This window comes from Coniosporium apollinis (genome assembly GCF_000281105.1).
Source record: "Coniosporium apollinis CBS 100218 chromosome Unknown supercont1.12, whole genome shotgun sequence".
Lineage (NCBI taxonomy): Eukaryota > Fungi > Ascomycota > Dothideomycetes > Coniosporium > Coniosporium apollinis.
The window spans coordinates 92,462-114,770 of record NW_006913274.1 but is presented as its reverse complement, the minus strand read 5'-3'; the positions used below and the strand labels follow the sequence as shown (position 1 = coordinate 114,770).

The 22,309-nt window shown below is 54.9% G+C and overlaps 7 protein-coding genes across 7 annotated transcripts; 6 read left to right on the top strand and 1 right to left on the bottom strand.

Moving 5' to 3' along the window:
- Positions 1-42: 42 nt before the first annotated feature.
- On the top strand, positions 43-1,884 carry W97_02990 (uncharacterized protein; the record flags this gene model as incomplete). The annotated part of the gene is made up of 2 exons (XM_007780889.1): positions 43-56; positions 228-1,884. The coding sequence occupies 2 exons, from the start codon at positions 43-45 to the stop codon at positions 1,882-1,884; spliced, it is 1,671 nt and encodes a 556-aa protein (XP_007779079.1).
- An 891-nt stretch (positions 1,885-2,775) lies between these two features.
- On the top strand, positions 2,776-3,927 carry W97_02989 (alternative oxidase, mitochondrial; the record flags this gene model as incomplete). The annotated part of the gene is made up of 2 exons (XM_007780888.1): positions 2,776-3,038; positions 3,105-3,927. 2 exons carry the CDS (start codon positions 2,776-2,778, stop codon positions 3,925-3,927), a joined length of 1,086 nt encoding a protein of 361 aa, XP_007779078.1.
- Positions 3,928-6,695: 2,768 nt separating this feature from the next.
- On the top strand, positions 6,696-9,205 carry W97_02988 (alcohol oxidase; the record flags this gene model as incomplete). The annotated part of the gene is made up of 10 exons (XM_007780887.1): positions 6,696-6,748; positions 6,802-6,891; positions 6,947-7,100; positions 7,152-7,441; positions 7,494-7,753; positions 7,814-8,177; positions 8,233-8,248; positions 8,304-8,516; positions 8,588-8,705; positions 8,766-9,205. The coding sequence occupies 10 exons, from the start codon at positions 6,696-6,698 to the stop codon at positions 9,203-9,205; spliced, it is 1,998 nt and encodes a 665-aa protein (XP_007779077.1).
- A 442-nt stretch (positions 9,206-9,647) lies between these two features.
- Positions 9,648-13,538, bottom strand: W97_02987 (coatomer protein complex, subunit alpha (xenin); the record flags this gene model as incomplete). Its single annotated transcript, XM_007780886.1, has 5 exons — positions 9,648-9,890; positions 9,965-11,684; positions 11,734-12,089; positions 12,141-13,457; positions 13,512-13,538. 5 exons carry the CDS (start codon positions 13,536-13,538, stop codon positions 9,648-9,650), a joined length of 3,663 nt encoding a protein of 1,220 aa, XP_007779076.1.
- Positions 13,539-14,615: 1,077 nt separating this feature from the next.
- On the top strand, positions 14,616-15,539 carry W97_02986 (uncharacterized protein; the record flags this gene model as incomplete). The annotated part of the gene is made up of 1 exon (XM_007780885.1): positions 14,616-15,539. The coding sequence occupies one exon, from the start codon at positions 14,616-14,618 to the stop codon at positions 15,537-15,539; it is 924 nt and encodes a 307-aa protein (XP_007779075.1).
- Positions 15,540-16,295: 756 nt separating this feature from the next.
- W97_02985 (uncharacterized protein) lies at positions 16,296-17,182 on the top strand (the record flags this gene model as incomplete). The annotated part of the gene is made up of 2 exons (XM_007780884.1): positions 16,296-16,599; positions 16,674-17,182. 2 exons carry the CDS (start codon positions 16,296-16,298, stop codon positions 17,180-17,182), a joined length of 813 nt encoding a protein of 270 aa, XP_007779074.1.
- A 2,102-nt stretch (positions 17,183-19,284) lies between these two features.
- On the top strand, positions 19,285-21,818 carry W97_02984 (uncharacterized protein; the record flags this gene model as incomplete). The annotated part of the gene is made up of 3 exons (XM_007780883.1): positions 19,285-20,508; positions 20,559-20,959; positions 21,026-21,818. 3 exons carry the CDS (start codon positions 19,285-19,287, stop codon positions 21,816-21,818), a joined length of 2,418 nt encoding a protein of 805 aa, XP_007779073.1.
- Positions 21,819-22,309: the final 491 nt, after the last annotated feature.

The window sequence follows — 22,309 nt, the reverse complement described above, 5'->3', positions numbered from 1 at the left end:
GAAAAGACGCGGCAAACCGCCGTTCGACACCAATAACTTAACATGAGTTCGAAGATGTGAGTAGGATGACAAGTTCTTTTGATTACCTTGAGAAGCGCATAGGCAGTCGTCGCTGCCTTGCACTTCCAAAGTCTTTCCAGTGTCTTCCTTCTTGCCTCTGAGTCTCTGCGAGTCTTGGGAAAACGGCACGAACTGGTAGAGAGAGTAGAACGCTAATACGTACCCAGTATTGTGGTCGGAGACGTAAATGGCCAGTTTGTCGACGTATTCAAGAAGATATCAGCACTGCATGCGAAAAACGCCTTTTCCTTCGCCTTGATCGCAGGCAATCTTTTCAGCGACCCCGTGACAGCAACGGATCAAGATGATGAGAACGTCAAGAACCTGGTAGAAGGGAAGATTGACGTGCCGCTGCCAACGTACTTTGCCTTGGGGAGCCATGGACTTCCACAAACAATCATTGACAGGCTCGAGTCAGCATCAGGGGAAGTGTGCCCCAACCTGTACTTCCTGGGGAAGCGAACCACCATCAAGACATCTGAAGGGATCAAGATTGTCGCTCTAGGTGGCAACCTCGATGCCAAAATTACAGCCGAGATATCCAAAGACAAGTATTCGCCATTCTACAGTGAGGATGACGCCAAAGTGCTACGCGGTGCCAACTCGGCGGACATACTGGTAACCAGTCAATGGCCGGCCGCAATTCGAACAGGATCAAAGATCGAAGTGGAGTTTTTTGGACGAGATCCCGCATCACACCAGTGCATCGCAGATCTATGTTCCGCTTTGAAACCACGCTATCATTTTTCGACCTCATCAGAGGCCTTCTACGAGCGCGAGCCGTTCTTCCATGCTCCTTCAGAGGCCGTACCTGACACCTACCCGGTGACTCGCTTTCTAAGCTTGGCATCATACGGCAACGCCAAGAAGCAGAAGTGGATATACGCTTTCTCCATCGACTCCTCGGCTGCGCCTGCTGTAGCGATACCCGCCGGAACAACATCCTCGCCTCTCTCATTCGTTGGTAAGAAAAGACCTGCTCAGCCGAGTCAGGAGTCATCTTACAGATTCTCGACCGACTCGAGTCACCACCGCCGACCACATAAGCGGGCGCGGGCTGCGCCGCCAACGCCAGGGGAGTGCTTCTTCTGCTTGTCGAACCCCAACCTTGCAACACATCTCATCACCTCGATCGGCACCGATGCGTACCTGACCACCGCAAAGGGGCCTTTGAGTACGTCGAGCACCTATGATTCACTGAACTTCCCCTCGCACATTCTCATCATCCCGCTAACGCATGCTCCCACTCTGGCTGCAATACAACCCGATGACGACCGTCGGAATGTGTACAACGAGATGCAGCGATACCGTAAAGCGCTGCAAAGCATGATCACGGTTATCGGCGGTTCCAAGTTAGGAGCGGTGACGTGGGAAGTCAGCCGCGCTGGTGGCATACACACTCACTGGCAGTTTCTCCCAGTTCCAGTGGACCTTGTCAAACGCGGTTTGGTTGAGGCTGCTTTCAAAGTGGAAGCAGAGAATGAAAGATACCCGGCTTTTCAGAAGAGGGACGTTGGCGATGGCGTGGATGAGCAGAGTGATTTCTTCAGGGTGCTTCTTTGGAGCCCTCCGACAAAGGCAACTGGCGAATCAGATGACTCGGACAAGGCATGGATGGAGGGGAGTCAGACATCTCTCGTGTTACCGCTTGATGCGTCATTCCGTTTCGATCTCCAGTTCGGCCGACGAGTACTCGCAAAGCTGCTGGGGCTTGAGAAAAGGGCGCACTGGCAGGATTGCGGGCAGACGCATGAGGATGAAGTCGCGGATGCTGAGGAGTTCAAAAAGGCTTTCAAGCCGTTTGATTTCTCACTTGAGGAATGAATCAGGGCCATCATATTTCTATCAGGAGCGTCACGCCCTCATCCCCTGCTGAAGAGTTCTACGCCCTTCCAACTTTCTTTCTAGAAAGATGCCTCTCGCTCGGCGGGAAGCTTGCGGGCCGTTGATAATATATCGTCTGTTGAATGTTGCTTGATGTTCTCCAAGACGCCGCTGGCTTCGAGCGCTTTGGCCCATGCAGCGTTTGATAGAAGATGCTCCACGTATGCACTGTCAAGAAGGGCACGGTTTGCCTCTGGCTCGTAAGGCGAGCAATCGGCTTCGATCTTCTCCGGAGATTGTGGTAGCGCAAAGTCTTCAGATGCAGCTGACGCTGACACTTTTGATGGTTCTTCACGTGCATGGGCGAATGTCGAGATGCCCGGTTCGTTTTCGTGGGCGATTAAAGCGTCGCCGGCCGAGAGCTGGCACTGGCTGTGCAGGAACATTCGACCCGCCTATTCTGCACAGCGCTCGGGCCGCCCTCTCGGACATTCTGAGCACAGCGCCGCAAACATCCGAAGAACATCACCTCAGCCTCAGCCCTACAACGCTTCCACGACGCTGCGAGGAAACGCGTAGCGTAGCAATACGAGCGAGTCCGAATCTGCGCAATGGATGACCGCAAGAGACGAGAATCGCCCGGCGGCGACGCCGCAATGTGCCCTTTGCGAAGTAACGTCTGGCACATGCTGACTTATGGACGTCCGCATACGGCGGCAGACAATGACAGAAACGCTTCACCAAAATCCTTCCTCTAGGCAAAGGATATATTAGCTGTTAGGCAAGCCTGTAAACAGTCCTCTTCATCTACGAACGCCACCATCAAACAACCTTTCTACTCAGATAATTCCACTGAGACTTCGATCATCGAACATACACCAACCACGCCCAATGCTCTCGACAAGGACAGCAACATCTTACGGAACTCTCACATCTAAGCGGTCCGCCGCACGCCTTGCAAAAGCCATCAGTGGGCTGCAACACCAATCCACATTGACTGGCCTCAGGCCAGCTTTCGTCGTCATTCCTCAGCAGCCATGGAAGACCACTCGTCGAGGGTTTTCTTCCACCCCAAAGCCTCAGATCAAGGAGGTCTTCCCAGAGGCCGAGACAGCAATGGTCAAGCACCCGAAGCCTGCTTGGGAGCATCCAATGTAAGTCTTAGGATTCGAGCTCCCTTACCTTGCATGCCATCAATGACTGATGCTAACAAATGGCAGCTACACTGAGGAGCAGATCAACAAAGTCACCGTAGCACATCGCGAGGCCAAGACATGGTCCGACTACGTCGCCCTCGGCATGATCCGGATGCTGCGCACGGTCATGGACCTCGCAACCGGCTACAAGCACGACCATGCTGTGTCCCTCGGAAAGAAGGATCCGGCTGCCGCGAATCAGAGATACGCTATGACGGAGCGAAAGTACCTCATCCGCAACATCTTCCTCGAAAGCGTCGCTGGTGTTCCAGGTCTCGTCGCCGGTATGTTGAGGCATCTCCATAGCATGCGGCGGATGAAGCGGGACAACGGCTGGATCGAAACGCTCCTCGAGGAGTCCTACAATGAGCGGATGCATTTGCTTACGTTCCTAAAAATGGCGAGCCCCGGCCCGTTCATGAGGATCATGGTCCTAGGCGCCCAAGGCGTCTTCTTCAACGCCATGTTCATCTCCTACCTCATCTCGCCTCGCACCTGCCATCGTTTCGTCGGCTTTTTAGAAGAAGAGGCAGTGTTAACCTACTCCAGGGAGATAGCCGATCTGGATGCTGGAAGGCTGCCACAGTGGGAGAAGATGGAAGCACCACAGATCGCGATAGATTATTGGAAGATGCCGGAGGGGAAGCGGACGATGCGCGATCTCCTTCTCTACATCCGTGCAGACGAGGCAAAGCATCGTGAGGTGAATCACACGCTTGCCAATTTGGACCAGAAGAATGACCCGAACCCGTACGTCAGTGAGTACAGAGACCTGACGAGGCCGCATCCGACCAAGGGCATTGAGCACTTGCAGCCTACGGGATGGGAGAGGAAGGACATAATATAGTCGACGTCTTGAGATTGTACAGTATCGTAGTAATGGTTCATGTTTGAAAGTGGCGACCCAGGTGTTGCAGGAGTTGGTGGTAGATTCCCCTTCACTGCTTTCGAAGTCTGGTACGGCGCATGGATCTCTGGGACTGCATGTCTGAGGCGGCGCTCCTCCAGTAGTTAAGATGGGTATGTTCATTTCAGTCGATACGCTTCCGTTGCGGTTCTTGCTTTCATGCTGTCCTATGCCTCGCAGGTAAGCTACCACGCGAGTGACAGAAATAGCCGGACTCGTAAAGTACCGGACTTAAAACTCACTCCTACATCACCGAAGTCTAGTAGATTCACCACGTCTCTAAAGATCTTTACTCTAACCATTCTACCTCCAGGCATAGCTCGCACATGTTTGTATGGCAGCATGCCATGAAGGATTGCGTCTATTCAAAACCTCCACTCGGTTGACAAATATCGCTGGATTCGAAAAACAGAAAAGTCTTCAGTCAGCTTATAACGGTCACGAACAGAAGCAGTTCTCCGTAGCACACTGCCTTGTAAGCGTGTTCAGGGGACACTCAGGAGTGTAACAGGCAGATTAGAGCTCTTTGGATACGTGGTGAAGTCAACAAATTTTGGTGATTGTGAAGTGGATTAAGAGCCCGGCAATCTAGGAGTCCAGTGATTCTTGTCACCCGCCTGCCTCCCTAAGCTGACTGAAGACCTATCTGTTTTTTAGAGTCAGGCAATTTCTGTCACCCAGGTGGCTGCTATCCAAGAGCGGCCATAGCTCAAATCAACGAAGCCAGGTATTGGTGGAATATTCCTTTACCATGGACTCGAAGACCTGCGTTTTCGGTTCGACAGATGGGACGTACCCCTGATCCCTACTAATTCCAATTGCCGACTTGTGTTAGTAGATCTCTCATGTACGAGTACTTCGGCACAATGTTCTTCCGCCGGATATGTACTTCCCTCTCTGCACGCTGCAGTCTTGCGTCAGCTCCCTCATTCCAACCAGGACTCAATTCAAAAGGAAAGCCGCAAGCCGTTGGCTAGCTTGCCAGAAGATCTGCAGCCACCCAGTAGTCCCGGATGGCGCACCTCGCAGAGAGCATCGCACTGGCAATGGAGCCGCCCATGGTCAGCGGCTCCAAGAAACCCTTATACCCACCTCACTTAGCTTTCAAGGGGAGTTAGATAGTCCCTCTCATCAGGAAGCCGTTCAACGTTGATAATGGAATACCTGGGTTCCGCCGCACGTCTGTTCGGCATAGACAGCTTTGTCTCAACAGATCTCCAGGCAGATGGTAGCTGGCCGCGGCCCTGACAGGCGGTCACTGGGAACGCAGATTTGAGTATCAAGCTCGAGCCGCACTCAATGGCTCCCCGCACCATTCTCGATGCATGCGGATGCGCTTTGTTCCCGCGATTGTTCCGCACAAAACGACGCCCCAGGCGCGAGACCCTGCGCATGCAGCACTAGAAGCGCCGGCACCTGCCCGCTCTCCTGAGCTTCACTCCTGTCAGCTCACCCAGAGATCGTCTGTCCTTTCTCTAGAGCGTGCTCCCTTTTCAATCCTCTCATGGGTACACGAGGTAACCCATTGCATATTTAGTAGCAGAACACATTCGGGCATCTCAAGCAGCTTATCACCATTGCAATATGGTATCGAAGGCATAACGGCCAGGCAAGCCGCTTGGAAAGGGTGGTGCGGAGATCCCTTCCCCGCAATGCGCTAATGCACCTAGTGGGTGGTAGCGGCCCCGCCCCTCAGGGCCCCTTGGCAGCTCCTTCAACCTCACATCCGACGATCGCACATCGTGGCCTGGTAAACAAGAAGTATCTGTACCGCTAGGCACCGCCCAGAAGGTACACAAACGGGAAGTAGAAGCCGATTTAATGCCACTAGCGTCCCGCGTACCCCGCGCAAAGCCAAGTACTGGTACGAACGCCGTGGCGCTTGGTATGAGTGCTATGAAAAGATGACACCGAGATTGTCTATTTTCCTCTCTCCTGCTTCAACTCGGAGGCGCTCCGAACCCATCATCTTCTGTTCTCAACTCACTGTCATACCTTCCTCCTTTTCAGTAGGTGCTTCAGTTTGAAGATGCGCGTCAGGGGCTGGGAACAAGCCACGGGGGTTGAATGCCTTGTTCAGCCGCTAAACCCTTCCTCCGAATGAAGTATCACGTACTTCACGGGTATCTGGTCGATCGAGTCCAGCTCGCAGATAATTTCCGTGGCCAGGGTTTCCCCGCAGAAAGTGCCTCCGCATCACAGTGTACAATGTACCCTATGGATACCTCAATTTGACAGCTTTGCCTGTCTGCGACTCCACCCATGTACTTCGCCCAGATCCAGCGGCCTGGATTTGTGAAACACTGGAGTTCCAAAAAGCCCGGAAGAACACGTACAACACCAAACCTATTGGTCATGACATGGAGCCTGCCTGCAGCGATCCAAGCGGGGTTTCTGCAGCTAAATCAGTCCGCATGGCTTCTATCGGCTCTTTTCGATGCTATCTTGAGCTCTGATAGGTATCAGTAGCCTCAGACAGGGACCTGGTCCTCACGGACCTTGCAACTTGCAGCTTGGGATTGATCCGAAGTGGAGCTTCCCTTGTTGCCGGCTGTCTGAGATGCGGGGTTGTATCTGAGGTTTAAAAGATGCAGTTTGCTGTCGCTTTGGGCAAACAGCACGACCTGGGTTCTGGAGCTCACGCTGAAGCCCTTCTGCCTTTCAACCCAATTCACTTCCACTGATATACTTCCCGAGCAGTCGCCATTATGACCATCCCAGATGAGGTTGATATCATCGTGTGCGGTGGTGGGTCATGCGGGTATGGCCAATGTGTACCCTCAGATCGTGGAGATAGCTAACGGTTCTCCGCAGTTGCGTGGTCGCTGGTCGACTGGCCAACCTTGACCACAATCTCCAGGTCATGCTCATCGAGGGAGGAGAGACCAATCTGAACAATCCATGGTAAACATGTTTGCGATCCTTGAATCTCGACGCAATGATTGTAACGTGCCACAAGGGTCTACCGGCCAGGCATCTACCCAAAGAACATGAAGCTGGACAGCAAGACGGCTTCCTTCTACTACTCCCGTCCCTCGGAATGGCTTGGCGGTCGCCGCGCTGTGGTGCCATGTGCCCACATCCTTGGTGGTGGTTCCTCGATCAACTTCATGGTTTGTCCGACAAAACTGCTACAGCCTGAGTTGTCGCTTACCGCTCCACAGATGTACACTCGAGCCTCATGGTCCGACTACGATGACTTCCAGACACCGGGCTGGACGACCAAGGAGCTTATCCCGCTCATGAAGAAGCATGAGACTTATCAGCGTTCCTGCAACAACCGCGACCTCCACGGCTTTGAGGGACCTATCAAGGTCTCTTTCGGCAACTACACTTACCCGATTATGCAGGATTTCTTGCGGGCTACGGAGTCCCAAGGCATTCCCACTACCGATGATCTACAAGATCTTGTCACCGGCCACGGTGCTGAGCACTGGCTAAAGTGGATCAACCGGTAAGTTCTGGGCTCGAAGGCGACAAGAGGCGCAGCGCTCACGAAGATGCAGTGACACTGGCCGCCGGTCCGACTCAGCCCACGGCTACATCCACTCCACCCGAGCGGTGCACCAGAACCTCCACCTGGTCCTCAACACGAAGGTGGACAAGATTGTCTTGGAGGGAGACCGTGCCGTTGGCGTCCAGACAGTTCCCACCAAGCCGCTTTCACCCGGCCAGAACCACTCCAAAATCTACAGGGCACGGAAGCAGATTGTTGTCAGCGGCGGTACTCTGAGCTCGCCTCTTATTCTGCAGCGATCTGGTATCGGTAAGTCGATCGAGTTCCTAAGGAACCCTTCATGAAAACCCGCTAACAAGGTGTCCGCAGGTGACCCAGAGAAGCTCCGCAAGGCGGGCGTCAAGCCGCTTGTCGACCTACCAGGTGTCGGTCTCAATTTCCAGGACCACTATCTCACCTTCGCCACCTACCGCGCGAAGCCACATGTCGAGTCCTTTGACGACTTCGTGCGCGGCGATCCCGCAGTGCAGAAGACCGTTTTCGACCAGTGGAACATCAATGGCACTGGACCACTGGCTACAAACGGTATCGAAGCTGGCGTGAAAGTCCGCCCGACCGAGGAAGAGCTCAAGCAGATGGACAGCTGGCCATTCCCGGAATTCAGGAGCGGATGGGACAGCTACTTCAAAGACAAGCCAGATAAGCCCGTTATGCATTACTCAGTCATTGCTGGGTGAGTAGATTCCAATGGTACTTTGATTAGGTTGGAAGCTGATTGTCGGTTTTAGTTGGTTCGGAGACCATGTGAGCAGATCCTACGTGGATATTATGGGCAGGTGTACTGACTGTTGCTCTGCAGATGCACATGCCGCCCGGGAAGTTCTTCACCATGTTCCACTTCCTCGAGTACCCCTTCTCCCGGGGCTCAACCCATATCGTCTCCCCCAACCCATACGAGGCGCCTGACTTCGATGCCGGTTTCATGAATGACAAGCGCGACATGGCTCCCATGGTCTGGGGCTACATCAAGTCCCGTGAGACAGCTCGCAGGATGGATGCCTACGCCGGCGAGGTAAGCAGCTCTCAAAACTCACGAATATTCTTGTTCGGCGAAAAACCCACGAGACTGATGCTATCAACCAGGTAACCGGCATGCATCCCTTCTTCGCCTTCGACTCTCCCGCCCGCGCCAAGGACATGGACCTCGCGACCACACAGGCATACGCCGGGCCCAACCACATCACCTCTGGCATCCAGCACGGTAAACATCCCCCTCCTATCGTCCTGCTTCCTGAACATTCGTAATCTAACAACTCCACAGGTTCATGGACCATGCCCCTCGACGAAGGCAAGGCCCCAGAGATGTCCTTCCTGAACTCGAACCAGCAAGCGATCCGCGAAGACCTGAACTACACCACCACAGATCTGAAGCACATCGAGGAATGGACAAAGCGCCACGTCGAGACCACCTGGCACTCTCTCGGCACGTGCTCCATGGCGCCCCGCGAGGGCAACTCCATCGTCAAGCACGGTGTCCTGGATGAGCGGCTCAACGTGCACGGCGTCAAGGGCCTGAAGGTCGCGGATCTGTCCATCTGCCCGGATAACCTTGGCTGCAATACCTACAGCGTCGCGTTGCTGATTGGCGAGAAGTGCGCCGTGTTGGTTGGCGAGGATCTTGGGTACAGTGGCAGCGCGTTGGACATGAAGGTCCCGCCGTACCATGCGCCGAGGGAGATTGTTGGGTTGTCGAGGCTGTAAACAGCTCACTAATCGTTTGAGGAGTTGGCGAAGGCGAGGCATTGATGGCGATATGCAGACGCGCTTGACTGTACATAGTCCTGGTCACTCGTTCATAGTACAGTCATTCTGATTAAAGTATTCGGAATCCGCTCACCATGTGTTCTCTGCTAGTGCTGCCATCTAGCTTCATTGTGAAAGCAAGTGTGTTGAGCTTATTGCTGAAGAAGCCAGCCAGTCGGACCGCTTTTCATTCATACGCCGTTCTCATCAGATCTACCGGTGCCCGCTCCGCACAACCCGCACAGCCAGAAGACAAACGAGCAAGCAATGACCTCGCCATGCACAAACACGAAGTGCGAAACGCGTCGTGGATGATGTCGCCATCTCACATCCCCCAGCCCTCACCCTCCAATTCACCTCAACAATTTCCCTCCCTCATCCCACGATCATAATCTCCCGCTCAAGCAAACAACCTCAGCCCACTAGCCGGCGCCCCAATCTGACACACCTCATCAACCCGACACACCGTCCCCTTGAACTTGGTATGATACCTCACACCCGAGAACGGGCTGCTCGCGCTCGGTGATCCGTCGTAGATGGGCGTGTAGGACGCGCCGCAGACGTCGAAGTCGGCGAACTGGTCAAAGTCGATGTCGATCGCGTCGGTAGGGTTGCGCTCGCAGAGGGTTTTAATTTTGCGGGCCTAGGTCAAGCAGATGGTTGTTAGCGAGGAGGTTGGAATTGGCTTGAGGGGAAGGAGAAGGGAGGTAGACTCACGCTCTCTTTAAATTTAGCACTGGTGCCGCGGTCTATCAGTGCATTGGCGAAGCTGAGCGCGGTTCTGTACTCCTTGTTTTTGTTCGCAAAGTTCATGGCCGCGAAGAGTGCGAGGGTCTTGTGCGCGGGCTCGATATCGGGGACGGTGAAGTAGGCGCTTAGCTCGAGACTGCGCTTCTTAACGTCGTCTGGGAAGGAGGAGAGGTCGGTGCTGTTGCTCGTGAGTTTTCGGCGCTCAAGCTCGATCGACATGGCCAGGACATATTGCGCGGCGGTGTGGATGATGGCCTTGGCTTCTTGTTGTTGCTGGGGTGAGGCGACGGTGTTGACCATGAGGAGATGGAGGACTTTTTTGAAGGTCTGGACGCCTTCTTCGAGCTTGTTCTTTTGCATGGCGCTTTTTCCGGCGGCCATCTCAATCGTGACGATGGATTCGAGATCGCGGGGGATGAGCGGCAAGATTCGCCGCGAGTCGGTCTCGTCGAGTGTTCGGCGCACGTAATTGACTAGTGGCGGCATACCGGGGTTGGCAGGGAGGTATGTTCTTGTGGACTGATAGATTTCCTCGAAGCGGCTTTCCAGCGGCTTGAAATTCACCGCCCCAATCTGTCGGTTTAGCAGTTGCATCGCAGTCTCAAATGAGCCGGCTGCAACGTGATCGGCCGCAATGGGCGAATTCCGTGCCCACATGTCAGCCTCGCTGCTCCCGGCCCCGGTATCGGCACTCTCCACGTTGACGAAGTCGCTTTCTGCTTCCGCGTCGGCATCGTCGCCCATGTCCCAGCCAGCGGCGTCCTCGTCGTCTTCAGCATCTCTCAGATCAGCGTCGCGAGGAGCGCTAATATCTGGCTGATCCTGTGCCGCATAACCGTTCGCTGCAGGCGCAAGAAGATCATCCTCGAGTCCTTCCGTCTGACCAAGTAGCGCCTTTTCGAAGATCGATGCCGAAGTGCCCCTGGTTGGCCAATTCGCCTTGTAGGTCGGAACCACAGGCTTCGGAGGCGACAGCGCCTCACCCAAGGTTGCTGGAACAATTTGGTCCTCGCTGAGGCCGCTGGCCTCCAGGACGGTCTGACATTGTTCCTCCAGACCGTGCGCTTTAGCGGTCGTGTAAGCAAGAGGGTACATGTCGATTTCCTTGAACATCTCGATGCGGTTCTCGACATCTCCGAGATAGAGTGCGTTCTGGAAACGTGAAGTCATGTCCCCTCGATGCTCTGCGATCTTGGCCATTCGGGTGAGCTTCTCCTGGTCTCCAGTGGCAAGATAGAGGAATGACAGCTTGTCGAAGCTGCGCAGCTTCTGATACGCCATCTCCACAATTTGGTGGTTGCCGTGAGCTAACGCCTCAGTGCTGAGTCGTTGCCAGAGTTTCGGCCGGTCCAGTTGCTTTGCCATCTCGACGGCTACATCGAGGTTGCCGCACTCGATAGCCAACTCGAAGCGGGTCTGAGGATCTTGCACGAATTGCAGGGCAATTTCAGGATAGCCCTTCTTTTGCACGTATCCGATGATGCTCTGACCCACAAGAGACCCATTTTGAATGATGTTGAGCATCTCATCATAATTCCTCTTCACGAGTGCAAGCTTGAAGCGATACTCTGTCGGGTCGATGGTGAGAAGCTTGGGTTTGGCGGCGCGGTCTAAACAGTACAGAGTTCGTCCTTTCACATGCTGAAGATAAGCCACGTTATCGAGGGTCATTACGATGCCATTGTCACTACATCCGGATCAGTATATGTAAGCAACAGTATCTTGAAATAGCCTACCCATTCATCAACGAGTACTTGACATGATTCAGTGTCGAGTAGAGTAGAACACCAGTATCATCCCATGTCGCGCTCTTGATGCGGATGGTTTCGTGTAGAGTGCTCACTTGGGTAAGGTTCTTCGTGACAATTGTGACATTGTGTTTGCTTAGCAATGCCGCGTACTGAGAGTCGTTCGACCACACGACATACTTGACAGCATTGACTGCGAGTTCAGCAAGCTGTTTCTTCTGCTGGATGTCGTAGAGAACAACCGCTGTAGGCGTGATTAGAAGCAGGCAGCCTGGGCCGCCCCAATAAATATCGGTCGTCCCATGAGGAGGTTTCACCGTTTTCGTAGTAGAGTTGCTCAAATCCTATTTGAGTTAGACGGAAGTTGTTCAAGTTGAGCAGGATAAAGGGCATACCTTAATATCGATCTGCTGGGTAGCCTGCTGGAAAACCGCAAACCGATTACGGGCCACAAAAACGGCGGAGTTACCAGACCCGCGCTTCGTGTCTGTCGGCTCAACTGCGCCACTAGCGTCCCGGGGAAGGCTGATCAGCTCATAAGAGCCACCGTCTGCGGGCGAGGTAACCAGTATAGCGCGTTCAGCGGGGTTGTAAGACAGAGTCCTGGGGGGTATCCACGGGCTCCCAAGCTTTTTCAATGATAGCATAGGCGGTGACTCCACATTCTTGGTGAAGTCGTATGACCGAACATGCTTGTCTCTGGTCACATAGAATAGCTGGTTCTGATAGGTGGTAGAAGCTGGTCGCTCACGCTCTAACTTGAAGACCATCACGCCGGAGTCGTGACCAGCTGCGAAGAGGTTCAGGTTGGGGTGAGATGCGATTACCCAGAACCGGTCATTCTCTCGCTTAAATGACGCAACTGATGTTCGTTTGTTTAGGTCCCAGACCCGGAGCGTCTTGTCTTCGCCCACACTCAGAATCAAATCCTGCGATGGGTGAAAGCAGCACTGGCTGACATTCTGGAAGTGTCCTCGACAAGTGTCGACCTCCCACGCTTTCGTCTCACTCATCCTCCAGAGCTTGACCAGCCTGTCGTCTCCTGCGCTGACGAGCAATGGTAGCGTTTTGTGCCAACTGATGTCGTTTACCCCTCTGTCATGGCCTTCCAGTACAAACTTGACAATGGCGTCTGTGTTGCCGAACATGTCTGCCTGGTTCGCATTCGCACGAGCCATTTGATCCTCGAAAGTCATGGACGTGGGGGCCGAGTGCTTCTTCCGCAGTCCCGATATGTCCCACACCCGTACCGACTGGTCCAGCGACGCAGATGCTATGAGGTCCTCCGTGGGATGGAATTTCGCGGCCATAACATAGTGGGTATGCCCTGTCATGGTGCATATCAACGACCGGTTCTGCCAGTTCCATATCCGGATTGTCTGATCGTCCGAGCATGAGAGAATCCAGGGCATCTGGGAGTGGAAGCTGACGGACCGCACATAGTCGAGGTGTCCGTTCAGTGTGTAGAGGCATCGCCGAGTCTGGAGGCTCCAAACTTTGATCTTGTAGTCATCTCCTCCGGAGACAAACAGGGGCTGGCTAGGGTGGAAGTCCACAGCTCGCACAGGTCCATCATGCTCTTCAAAGCGGTCGAGCAGTGTGCCCATACGATAGTCCCATAGCTGGATTGTGGAGGAGTGGAGCGATACCAGGACGTGCGGTCTTCGGGGGTGGAAGGCGATTCCTTTGGCCCTGGAGCTCTTGGATTCAAACTGCAAGAGAGTCAGTTCCCCCTTCAGAGCTGGCGTCAAAGCATTCGAGCTTACCTTGGTGAGCATGGTAGGGGAAGACATGGTGGAATTCAGGGAGGAGCCGCAGCTCTAGGCATGCGGTCCTTTGCTGCCAATAAAGCTGAAGCGCTAGCGACCAATTGCGCCTACTGGTGGCCCTCGAGGTTTCAATACAGCGTGGTCTCGTTGCGAAGTGCCAACCTTGTGTGCGCATTGCCAATGTGTTCTGTAATCTTCGAGCGAGGTGCCCCAGGTGATGCGCCAAGCCTTGTATTGCACTAGCTGCATGCAGGATATGTTACAGCATCGCACGTGACTCAGCCTCAGTCACCTGGGCAGGGCAAATGCAAATCGCCTCGCCGTTGCTCATCCTCGTCGTCGTCACTATTCGCTCTCCTATACTGGTTACAGACAAAGACCAGTATCATGCAATTCCACAGTACCACGCCCTCATGTCCAGACCGTATTGGTCCAGACGGGTGTGCTCAGCGTGCAGAACGAGGGTGACAGGCTCATGCACATGCTTTCTAGCGACCCGACATGCTCCACACAGCGTTTATTGCCAACGCATACCACCTACCAACGCCGCCAACTTGAGTCTGCACGCTTGTTGACATAAATACCACGCCGAGAACTCCTGTCGTCCCTCTCACCACCAGCCCGTAGCAGTACGCCAGGGTTTGAAGCAAGGGGCCGCAGAAGCTACATCTCCATCATTCTCAGCAATTGCCGCCGCCAATCTCGCGCTCATCCCGTCTTTCGCAGCGTGTCCCGTACGCTCACCGTCCGACCAAGGGACACGGCACTCGCTCATTGCGTGCGGGCACCCATAGCTCACTGAGATCTGTCTGCAGTCCTGCAGCTGAATCCAATTTGCCACCTTTTGGATCGCACTTCATCGACCGCGCTCAACAGGACCCCCGCTCGGACACGACTGTCACAAGCACCAGCTCGCTCTAGAAAGATGATAATGCCCAAGAAGTCAAGATCATTCAATCCAAGAGTCGACCTGTTGTACCGAATACCGGTGCCTTGACCCTATCACTTCCGTCCCGCATACGAACCTCTTCACTTGATCGCCCACTCGAACCCTCTCAAAAGGCGTGGGGTTCAATCATCTTGACGCTTTCTCGCGACACCATGGAGGGATCTGGCCGGCAGCCAGGTTTCAATGTCCCTCACGGCCAACCCACCTCCCCACCCGCCACACCTGGCACTCATCACGCGCGCTTCCCCTCCGTAGCAAGCCATACGTCGCCTATGTACAAGCGAATGCCGCTCCACAATCTCGCACAGTCTCCGCCATTAGACCAGCATATTGAGCCTATCGGCCAGGGCCCCCACTTCAACTATCGAAGACCGCAATCAAAGGATCTGTCGTCACGGCCCTCAAGCGCCTCGGGGCCGGCTGGTGCTGGGTCTCTGCACCGATCCGTGGTCGACGTAGACCCACCGCCAAGGCCCACGTTTACAAGGTCAATGCGAAGTACTGATCTTGATCTGGAGGAAGTCTTTGAGACGGATCCTGGGTACGACAGCGACATAGAGGTTGTTTGGCCGGATAACTACGAAGAAGCTACCAGCAGCAAAGCCGATGAAGACGACATGGGTGTACCAACCGGCATCGTCCGCGGTATTGAGCAGCTGCGCTGTGATGGAGACTCTGATGGCGCAGAGGAACGTCAGCGGCGGTGGGACCGAAGGAGGATGCGCTGGAGCGCCAGACCGTATAACAAGCGCAGTCATGCTGAGAGCGTCGAGGGCGCATCGGATCCCGATGACCTCGAGGCCATTGATGACCACGATGTGGGGATGAGTGCGCGGCGCCTTCGCCGGCGTACCAGGGGTCCTAATGACCGGTCATCGTGGATCTTCGAGGATATCCCACATCTTAACATTGCTGAGGTGGATGAGCCGAATGAGACGGGAAGTACTAGAGGGCCCCCATCGTTGCCCTCAGACGACGATGGATTTGCACTAGATGCCCTGCCGTTCTGGGTGCTAGAGGATCCGATGGAAATAGACTCTGGTTCTGGTCATTCCTCCGCTCCTGGGCAACACTGATCTCCGGCGTTTTTGACCTATTTTATACTTTCTTACGCCAGCTTAGTATGAGCCTTACTCCTAGGGTCCAGTGGGGGCCGCATGTCTAGTCTTTCGCGAGTGCGTTCCTTGTCGTGCGCTTTTCGTACATCTGTTCTCAAGCGACATACGTAGGACATATTAGCGAAAGGCCTTGGTAGATACCCTTAAACCGGCGTTTCAAGTGTTCCAAATCTTCAACTCATGAATCTATTCTTGGCTGTCGTGTTGGTTTGCTTACCCTGCCGCAAGGCTGAGTCGCTTGGCGGATCCGGCGGCTTAACATAACGTCCGCCAAGAAACATAGCGAAATCCTTCGAGTAGCGTGTGATCCAGCATCCAGCTTGTTGACGCTGATGTCTACGTGTACATGCGATCATTCTGCGCCTCACCTGTTTAGCAATGCGCCGCAACCTGGTGCTTAGACTACGACTGGGTGCGGAATTAACTCAAAGCATAAGCTTATATTTAGTCAGGGCTTGGACTTAGCACAGCACAATCTGCACGGACCGAACGGCACAGAGAATATCGTAGGTCACAGTAAGCCTTACAGTTCTAGTATAAGAAGGTCGCACCCAGTCGTCGGAATACGTCTTCTTTCATCACAGCAGCACACAGCACTCGTCCCAAATAGTACTCTCGGTCGTTTCTTCCTTTCTTCTATCATTTCCTGGTCTCCATTTCCTTACGGTTATCGCACTATCATTTGTCTCAAGCACAGTCTTCTATCAATAAAATATGCCTTCCGTAATCGCCAAAATCCTTGTCGCGGCCCTCGCCGCTGGCGCCGTCAATGCTCTCCCTCAGCCGGTTCCGTCTTCTACCACAACTACCCTGCAGCCCGTTGCCTCCACCACTGCAGCGCCTGCGCCAGTGCAAACCGACTTCTCCGCCCTGATCTCCGAGCTTCAAGACGCCCCCACCGCCATCGACCGCTACAAGAAACTCTTCACCTCCGGCGGTGCGCTTCTCCCTAAAGAGGAGCTGCAGCAAAGAGTCGTGTTCGACTTCAATGGCGCCACGCCCGCCAACGGCGCCAAAGGTACGTCTTTCTCCCTTGCCCATCCGCTGCCATGCCCTCCGGGCCTTTAACTATTAGTACTAACACACCTACAGGCGGCGCCCTCAAAGCTGCCAACATCGCCACCTTCCCCGTCCTCACGGACCTCGGCATCTCAACCACAATGGGCTTCCTCAACCCCTGCGGCATCAATACCCCTCACACGCATCCACGCGCGACCGAGTTCCTTACCGTAGTCGATGGCTCCCTCGACTTCGGCTTCATCGTCGAGAACGGGCTTGTGGCTGCGGGCAATAGCGCCGAGGTCACTGGCCACATCGCCAAATTCCAGGGCGCCGTCTTCCCTGTCGGTAGCATCCACTACCAGTTCAACAATGGCTGTGAGCCGGCGACGTTTGTGGCAAGTTTGAACAACGAGGATCCGGGCACCAGCCAGGTCGCGCAGAACTTCTTTGGCCTGAATGCGGGCGTTGTGGCGGCTACCCTGGGTTTCCCTGACGCGCTCGAGGGCGCGGATATCGAGAGTTTTAGGGCGCTGATTCCGGCCAATGTTGCGCAGGATGTTGAGGTTTGCTTGGCGAGGTGTGGCATTGCGAAGCGGTAGAGGTAACACATACTGGAGTAGCGGAGAGTTGAGGCAATGAGATGCTCTCAGTGTCTGAGTGGGGGCTGTTGGTGCAGCGTGGCGCGAGGCAATGGTTTATCACATGGGCATAGCGGCGGCGTTGGGGCTGTGGGGCGTAATTGTGCTGGTTGTTGATCTTGTCCTTCGCTCTCTGCTATATTATTTCTGACCTTATATTCATTCCTTGAACGCAATAATTTTCTTTCACCATGACTTACCCAGTTGGACACTACCGTCCAGATGATATCACCACGCGAAGAGGCGATTCTTGGACCGCATCACAGCATACATCATTCTACGTAGGTAGTAGACCCAATATATACAGATGGACAATCCTGGAAGCGTCTGCCCAAGCACCGATATTTTACCCTAGACTGGCCTTTGACGCAACATCCGTCCGCACAGTCACATTCGCCCAGAATGTCAGATCCCGCTATCAAACCTACGCTCGGCAGATCTTTACCTCAGGAAAGGGGCTTCGAGCGCTTGTCGAATCACGCATTCATGAACAAAGACCGACTCAAGCGACGGCGGTCCATCTACGCTTACCCCGGGGAAGCTCTAATCTGGACCATGGAGGCCTCGTCCAACTTGAGCACCAAATTAGCAGCCATGATTGGGGCGCCAATGACCTTTGCTGCTTTGATGATGAAAAATGCACTCGCGAATAGTAGCACTTCCTCTCTCCTAGCTCACAATATAACATGTTTCGTAACTGCGTAAGCGTGGAAAGGCTGGTTGAAGCCAACTGTCCTGCTGTGCATAATCTCGTCGAGAGACTTTGACTGCGCCTGCTGGTGGCTAGTCCCATCCGTGTCGCGTGTTGCGTGTTGCGTGTTACTGTACACGCGATATTAGGTCTTGCAATCCGTCGCCTTAACCGCTCGACTACATCAATGTTACGCCGTACTTCAAGGCGATGTTGGTCATCCTTGATGCATATACGATGGGTGCAACTCAACGCTCGGAATGCCGACAAGGTTCGAGAACAACTAGCGGCCACCGTTTGCCCGCGGCAAACCGTCAAATCGAGCTTCGTCATTAACTCTCCGCCAACAGTTATCAACGGGGTTTGACAGCTCAAGCCACCACAGCCACAACCGCCGCAAATGCCACGCTTTGCGGGATCGTCATCGGAAACAGCCAAGACGGGTTGTGGAGAAGAGGCGGCGCGCCACTGTGTCACTGTACGTCGACTTCCTCTGGGGTATCGACGGTCGTTCAGGCCCTCGTACGGAGTACTCGTAGGTACCCAGCACCGATGGTATCGCTTGGCTCCAATCTTGACAACATCATGACAGCCCACCGTGCAGGTTCCAGACTCCCGCGTCGAGCGTTTAGCCACGAGGTGGAGGGACATCAAGGATGCTCTTTGGAGCAGAGGACTGCCGGCCCAGCAGCAAGGCGAGTTTGGTCTCAGTCTCAACAGCGTTTGCCCCGGATCAGAAAGCGACCCGGGCAGGTTCATTCGCTGCATGTCAATTTCCACGCCGTCCCCCTGGCCGGTAACTTTCGTCGATGGCAAGCGGAAAGCTGTCCGTGCAGTGGGCTAGCAGGGCATTGGCGGGCGCACCGTTGATCGCGCGGGTTTCATTTGCTGCTGCTTTGCCTGCGTCCAGGCGATGTGCGCCCGAACTGCCCTTCGGAGCGCCTCCTATGACGTGTAATGTACCGTCCTCGCTAACAACGGCCGGGGTTGGACTCGGCAGCAAATCATGGCGACAAGTTCGAGGGGGTCGCTTTCCACCGTGCCCACAACACCGGGCCATGTCCTCTGTCCTGCAATCTTTCCTGCAATTCCCATGTCCTGACACTGTTCCTTCGTCTCCTCACGCTGTCGTCGTGTCTCTGCTGCAATAAACTGGTCTCCTTACTTCTTTTGCCATTGCCATTGCTATTGCTTTTTGGAACGTCTCGCCACCGCCGCCGGGTTGTTGGCGCGAGCGGCGAACACCTGCAGAGCTATTTTCGTCCCAGTCGCGCATCGTGGATCCCCAATTTGTCATTACAGCTATCGTCAACCTTAGAACAGCTGAACTCCGCTTTTCCCAAGAAGACAACCATATTCCGCCGCCGAAGCAATGTCGGCGGTCAGCCTCCAAGAACACGGTCGAAGGAGATCGGTCTTCAAGGAAACCGGCCTTATGAACGATGACCCGCTTGTACGGTCTGTAACACCCCAGCCGGTTCAACGACCCCTTCACAACATCCGCTTCGAGAGTACATCGGACATCTCAGTATCGTCGGACGATTGGGATGAATTGGAGGGAGGAGATGCGGTCGAAAGCGACGACGAACCGTTCTCAACATTCAACTCAACCAACATGACCTCAGCTAAAGTTCACCCCTTGGCTTCCCGATCGCTTAAACTCTTGACGTACCACCGCCTCGGGATACTTGCAGCCATACTGCTCATCGCAGTACCCATTCTTCACAACACGCCGATACTTGGCAAATCCGAACACACGATGCTTGGAGCAAGAGGAGGCGTGATACCGCGAGAGGCCACTACACCAGCTGATTTAGGTGACCATGCGCTACTGAAGAGGCAGGACACGCAAACTAGTATATGCAAGAGGTGGAGCCACCAAAGCGCAGTCGTCAACGGTACTTTGTGGGTATATGGCGGTCGCAGAATGGACGATGCCAGCCAGACGAGCAACCATTGGAACAACGACTTCCTGACTTACGATTTGACCAACTCCTGGCAGATCTCGTCGCCTGCCGTAACCGGCCTCCCGCGTCCCTCCGGTCTGCCCGCTGTGTCAAACGGTTACTTGTGGCACTCCCGCACGTCTCTCTTCATGTATGGAGGAGAGTTCTCGGATAATCCGATTAACCCACCGACCTCTAACTCGCTTTGGGAGTACAACATTCTGGCCAGCGAATGGATCGAACATCGCAACCCGCAAACCTCTGCCGGCGAAAACGCGGTGGCCGCTGGCCAGGCAGTTCAACGCTCAGCAGAGGGAGCAGGCGCAGGTGTCGCCGCTTTGGGAAGGGGATGGTATTTTGGAGGCCATCTCGACACCCACACGACCGAGGGCTGGTCGATCCAAGTTGCTCGGATATATCTGAAGTCCCTTCTTGAGTTCACCCTTCCTGGCTTCTCGAACAGCAATGTCGAAACCCTCTCCGGCGGGCAGACTGCGGGCGAAGGCGGCGTGTGGCGCAACATCACCGAAGGTGGTTTGCAGGATGAGGCTGGTTTCACCGAGCGTGCTGACGGAATTCTTGTCTACGTCCCTGGTTTCGGCGAGGAAGGTATTCTACTTGGACTTGCAGGTGGTGATACTAGAACTTTTGTAAGTTGAGTTTGTTATGAGCTTCGACCTCTCCACTAACTTGACCCAAGACGCAAATGAACGTTATCGATGTATACGACATTGCAACCTCAACCTGGTACAAGCAAGCCACCGACGGCCCAAGACCCAAAGAACGGGTGAACCCGTGCGCAGTCGTCGCAGCCGCCGCCGACGGTACTAGCTACAACGTCTACATGTGGGCCGGCCAGAACCTCCAGCCAGCCGGCGAGCAGATCCAATACGACGACATGTGGATCCTGACGCTGCCCGCCTTCACCTGGATCCAGGTTGATCAAACCAACCAACCCGTCCCTTACGGCCGGTCCGGCCACACGTGCCACATCTGGGACGGGCAGATGGTTGTTGTAGGCGGCTACGTGGGGCAAGACCTCAGCTGTGACAGCCCCGGCGTCTACGTGTTCAATCTCTCCAGCCTCGAATGGGTGAACCAGTACACAGCCATCAGCGGCTTCTCCAACACTGAGCCCGGCGCCAGCGGCGATCCAAACAACGACAGTCCAGAGAACCTCGCGTCTAACAACCCCTTTAGCCAGCAACTCTCCCAGCGCGGTTCAGACATCGGCTCCGGCCTTGAAGGCTCCTACGGCTACGCCGTCCCAGAGGCCGTCATCTCCGTCATCGGCGGCTCGCCCACCGGCGGTGCCACCGTTACCGTCCCAATGCAGTCCGCGACCGCGGGCCCCATGGCCACCGGTCGCGCCATCACCTACACAGTCACCGCCTCGGACGGCTCTACCATCACCGCGACCGCGGTCCCTAACCCCGATGGCAGCTATGGTAACCAGGGCAGCAGCGGCCCCAACATCGGCGCTATTGTCGCCGGCGTCGTGGCTGGCCTCTTCTTCCTCATAGCCTGCTACTTCGCCTTCTGCGCCTGGGTTTACCGCAAACAGCTCATTCTGTACAAGAACCACGTCGCCATGGCCCAGCGCAACGCAGCCGACCCGTCCCGCGCGGAGAAAGACGCCTTCCTCGTCCCGGAGTCCAGCGCCAAGACGAGCAGTGATCGCCGCGGGCCAGATGGCGTCAAGATCTCAAGCGAGAGCGCGTCGGCGGTTACCGCGAGCGCAGGGGCCGGAAGCGCAAGAGGGAATGGGCGGCCCGCCGGGTCTACTGCGGCGGGCGTGGATGGGATCTATCCGACGCCGACGAGGGATGCGCTCGGCAGGAGTAGTTCCGCGGGGAGCAGCACGGACGATCTGCTTGCGGGCCAGGAACCGACATTCTGGGGTACCAAGGGCGTGTTGTTGAACCCGAGGAGGAGTTTGAGGGTTATTAATCGCGACTAAGTCGGGCGTTCTGGCTGTGTGGAATGAAGAGGAGGGATGGCGTGGGGATGAAACGGGGATGCAACGGATGGTGTGCGAGCCGCAAGGGGACTTTGGCGGAAAAGAAAGAAGAGGCGACTTGTGTATATGACTCTTCAGTTGGATCGAACGTGTGCAGTGGCGACCGACGGATCGATGGGCATGATGACCCTTGCCCTGGTCCTGGGTCAACGATACTTCTATCCCTCTAGAGGGGTTTCGCGTCTAGCTTTACCACGAGGAAGAGAGAGCGGAGAAACCCAAAGTTGGGGAATGAGTGTCGTGGTGAAGATAGAGGCTATATGGGGAGGATATACCATACCGAGCACGAATGGCTCTTAATCGCAATGTTCTGTTAGCGTTACCTGTAATTTTTCTGCAACCATACATAGGCTACGTATAATCGGGGGCCAGTACACATAGGTTGCCCAAGGGTTTTCAACTTCCAAAGTTCTCTGAGACCGGAAAACAAT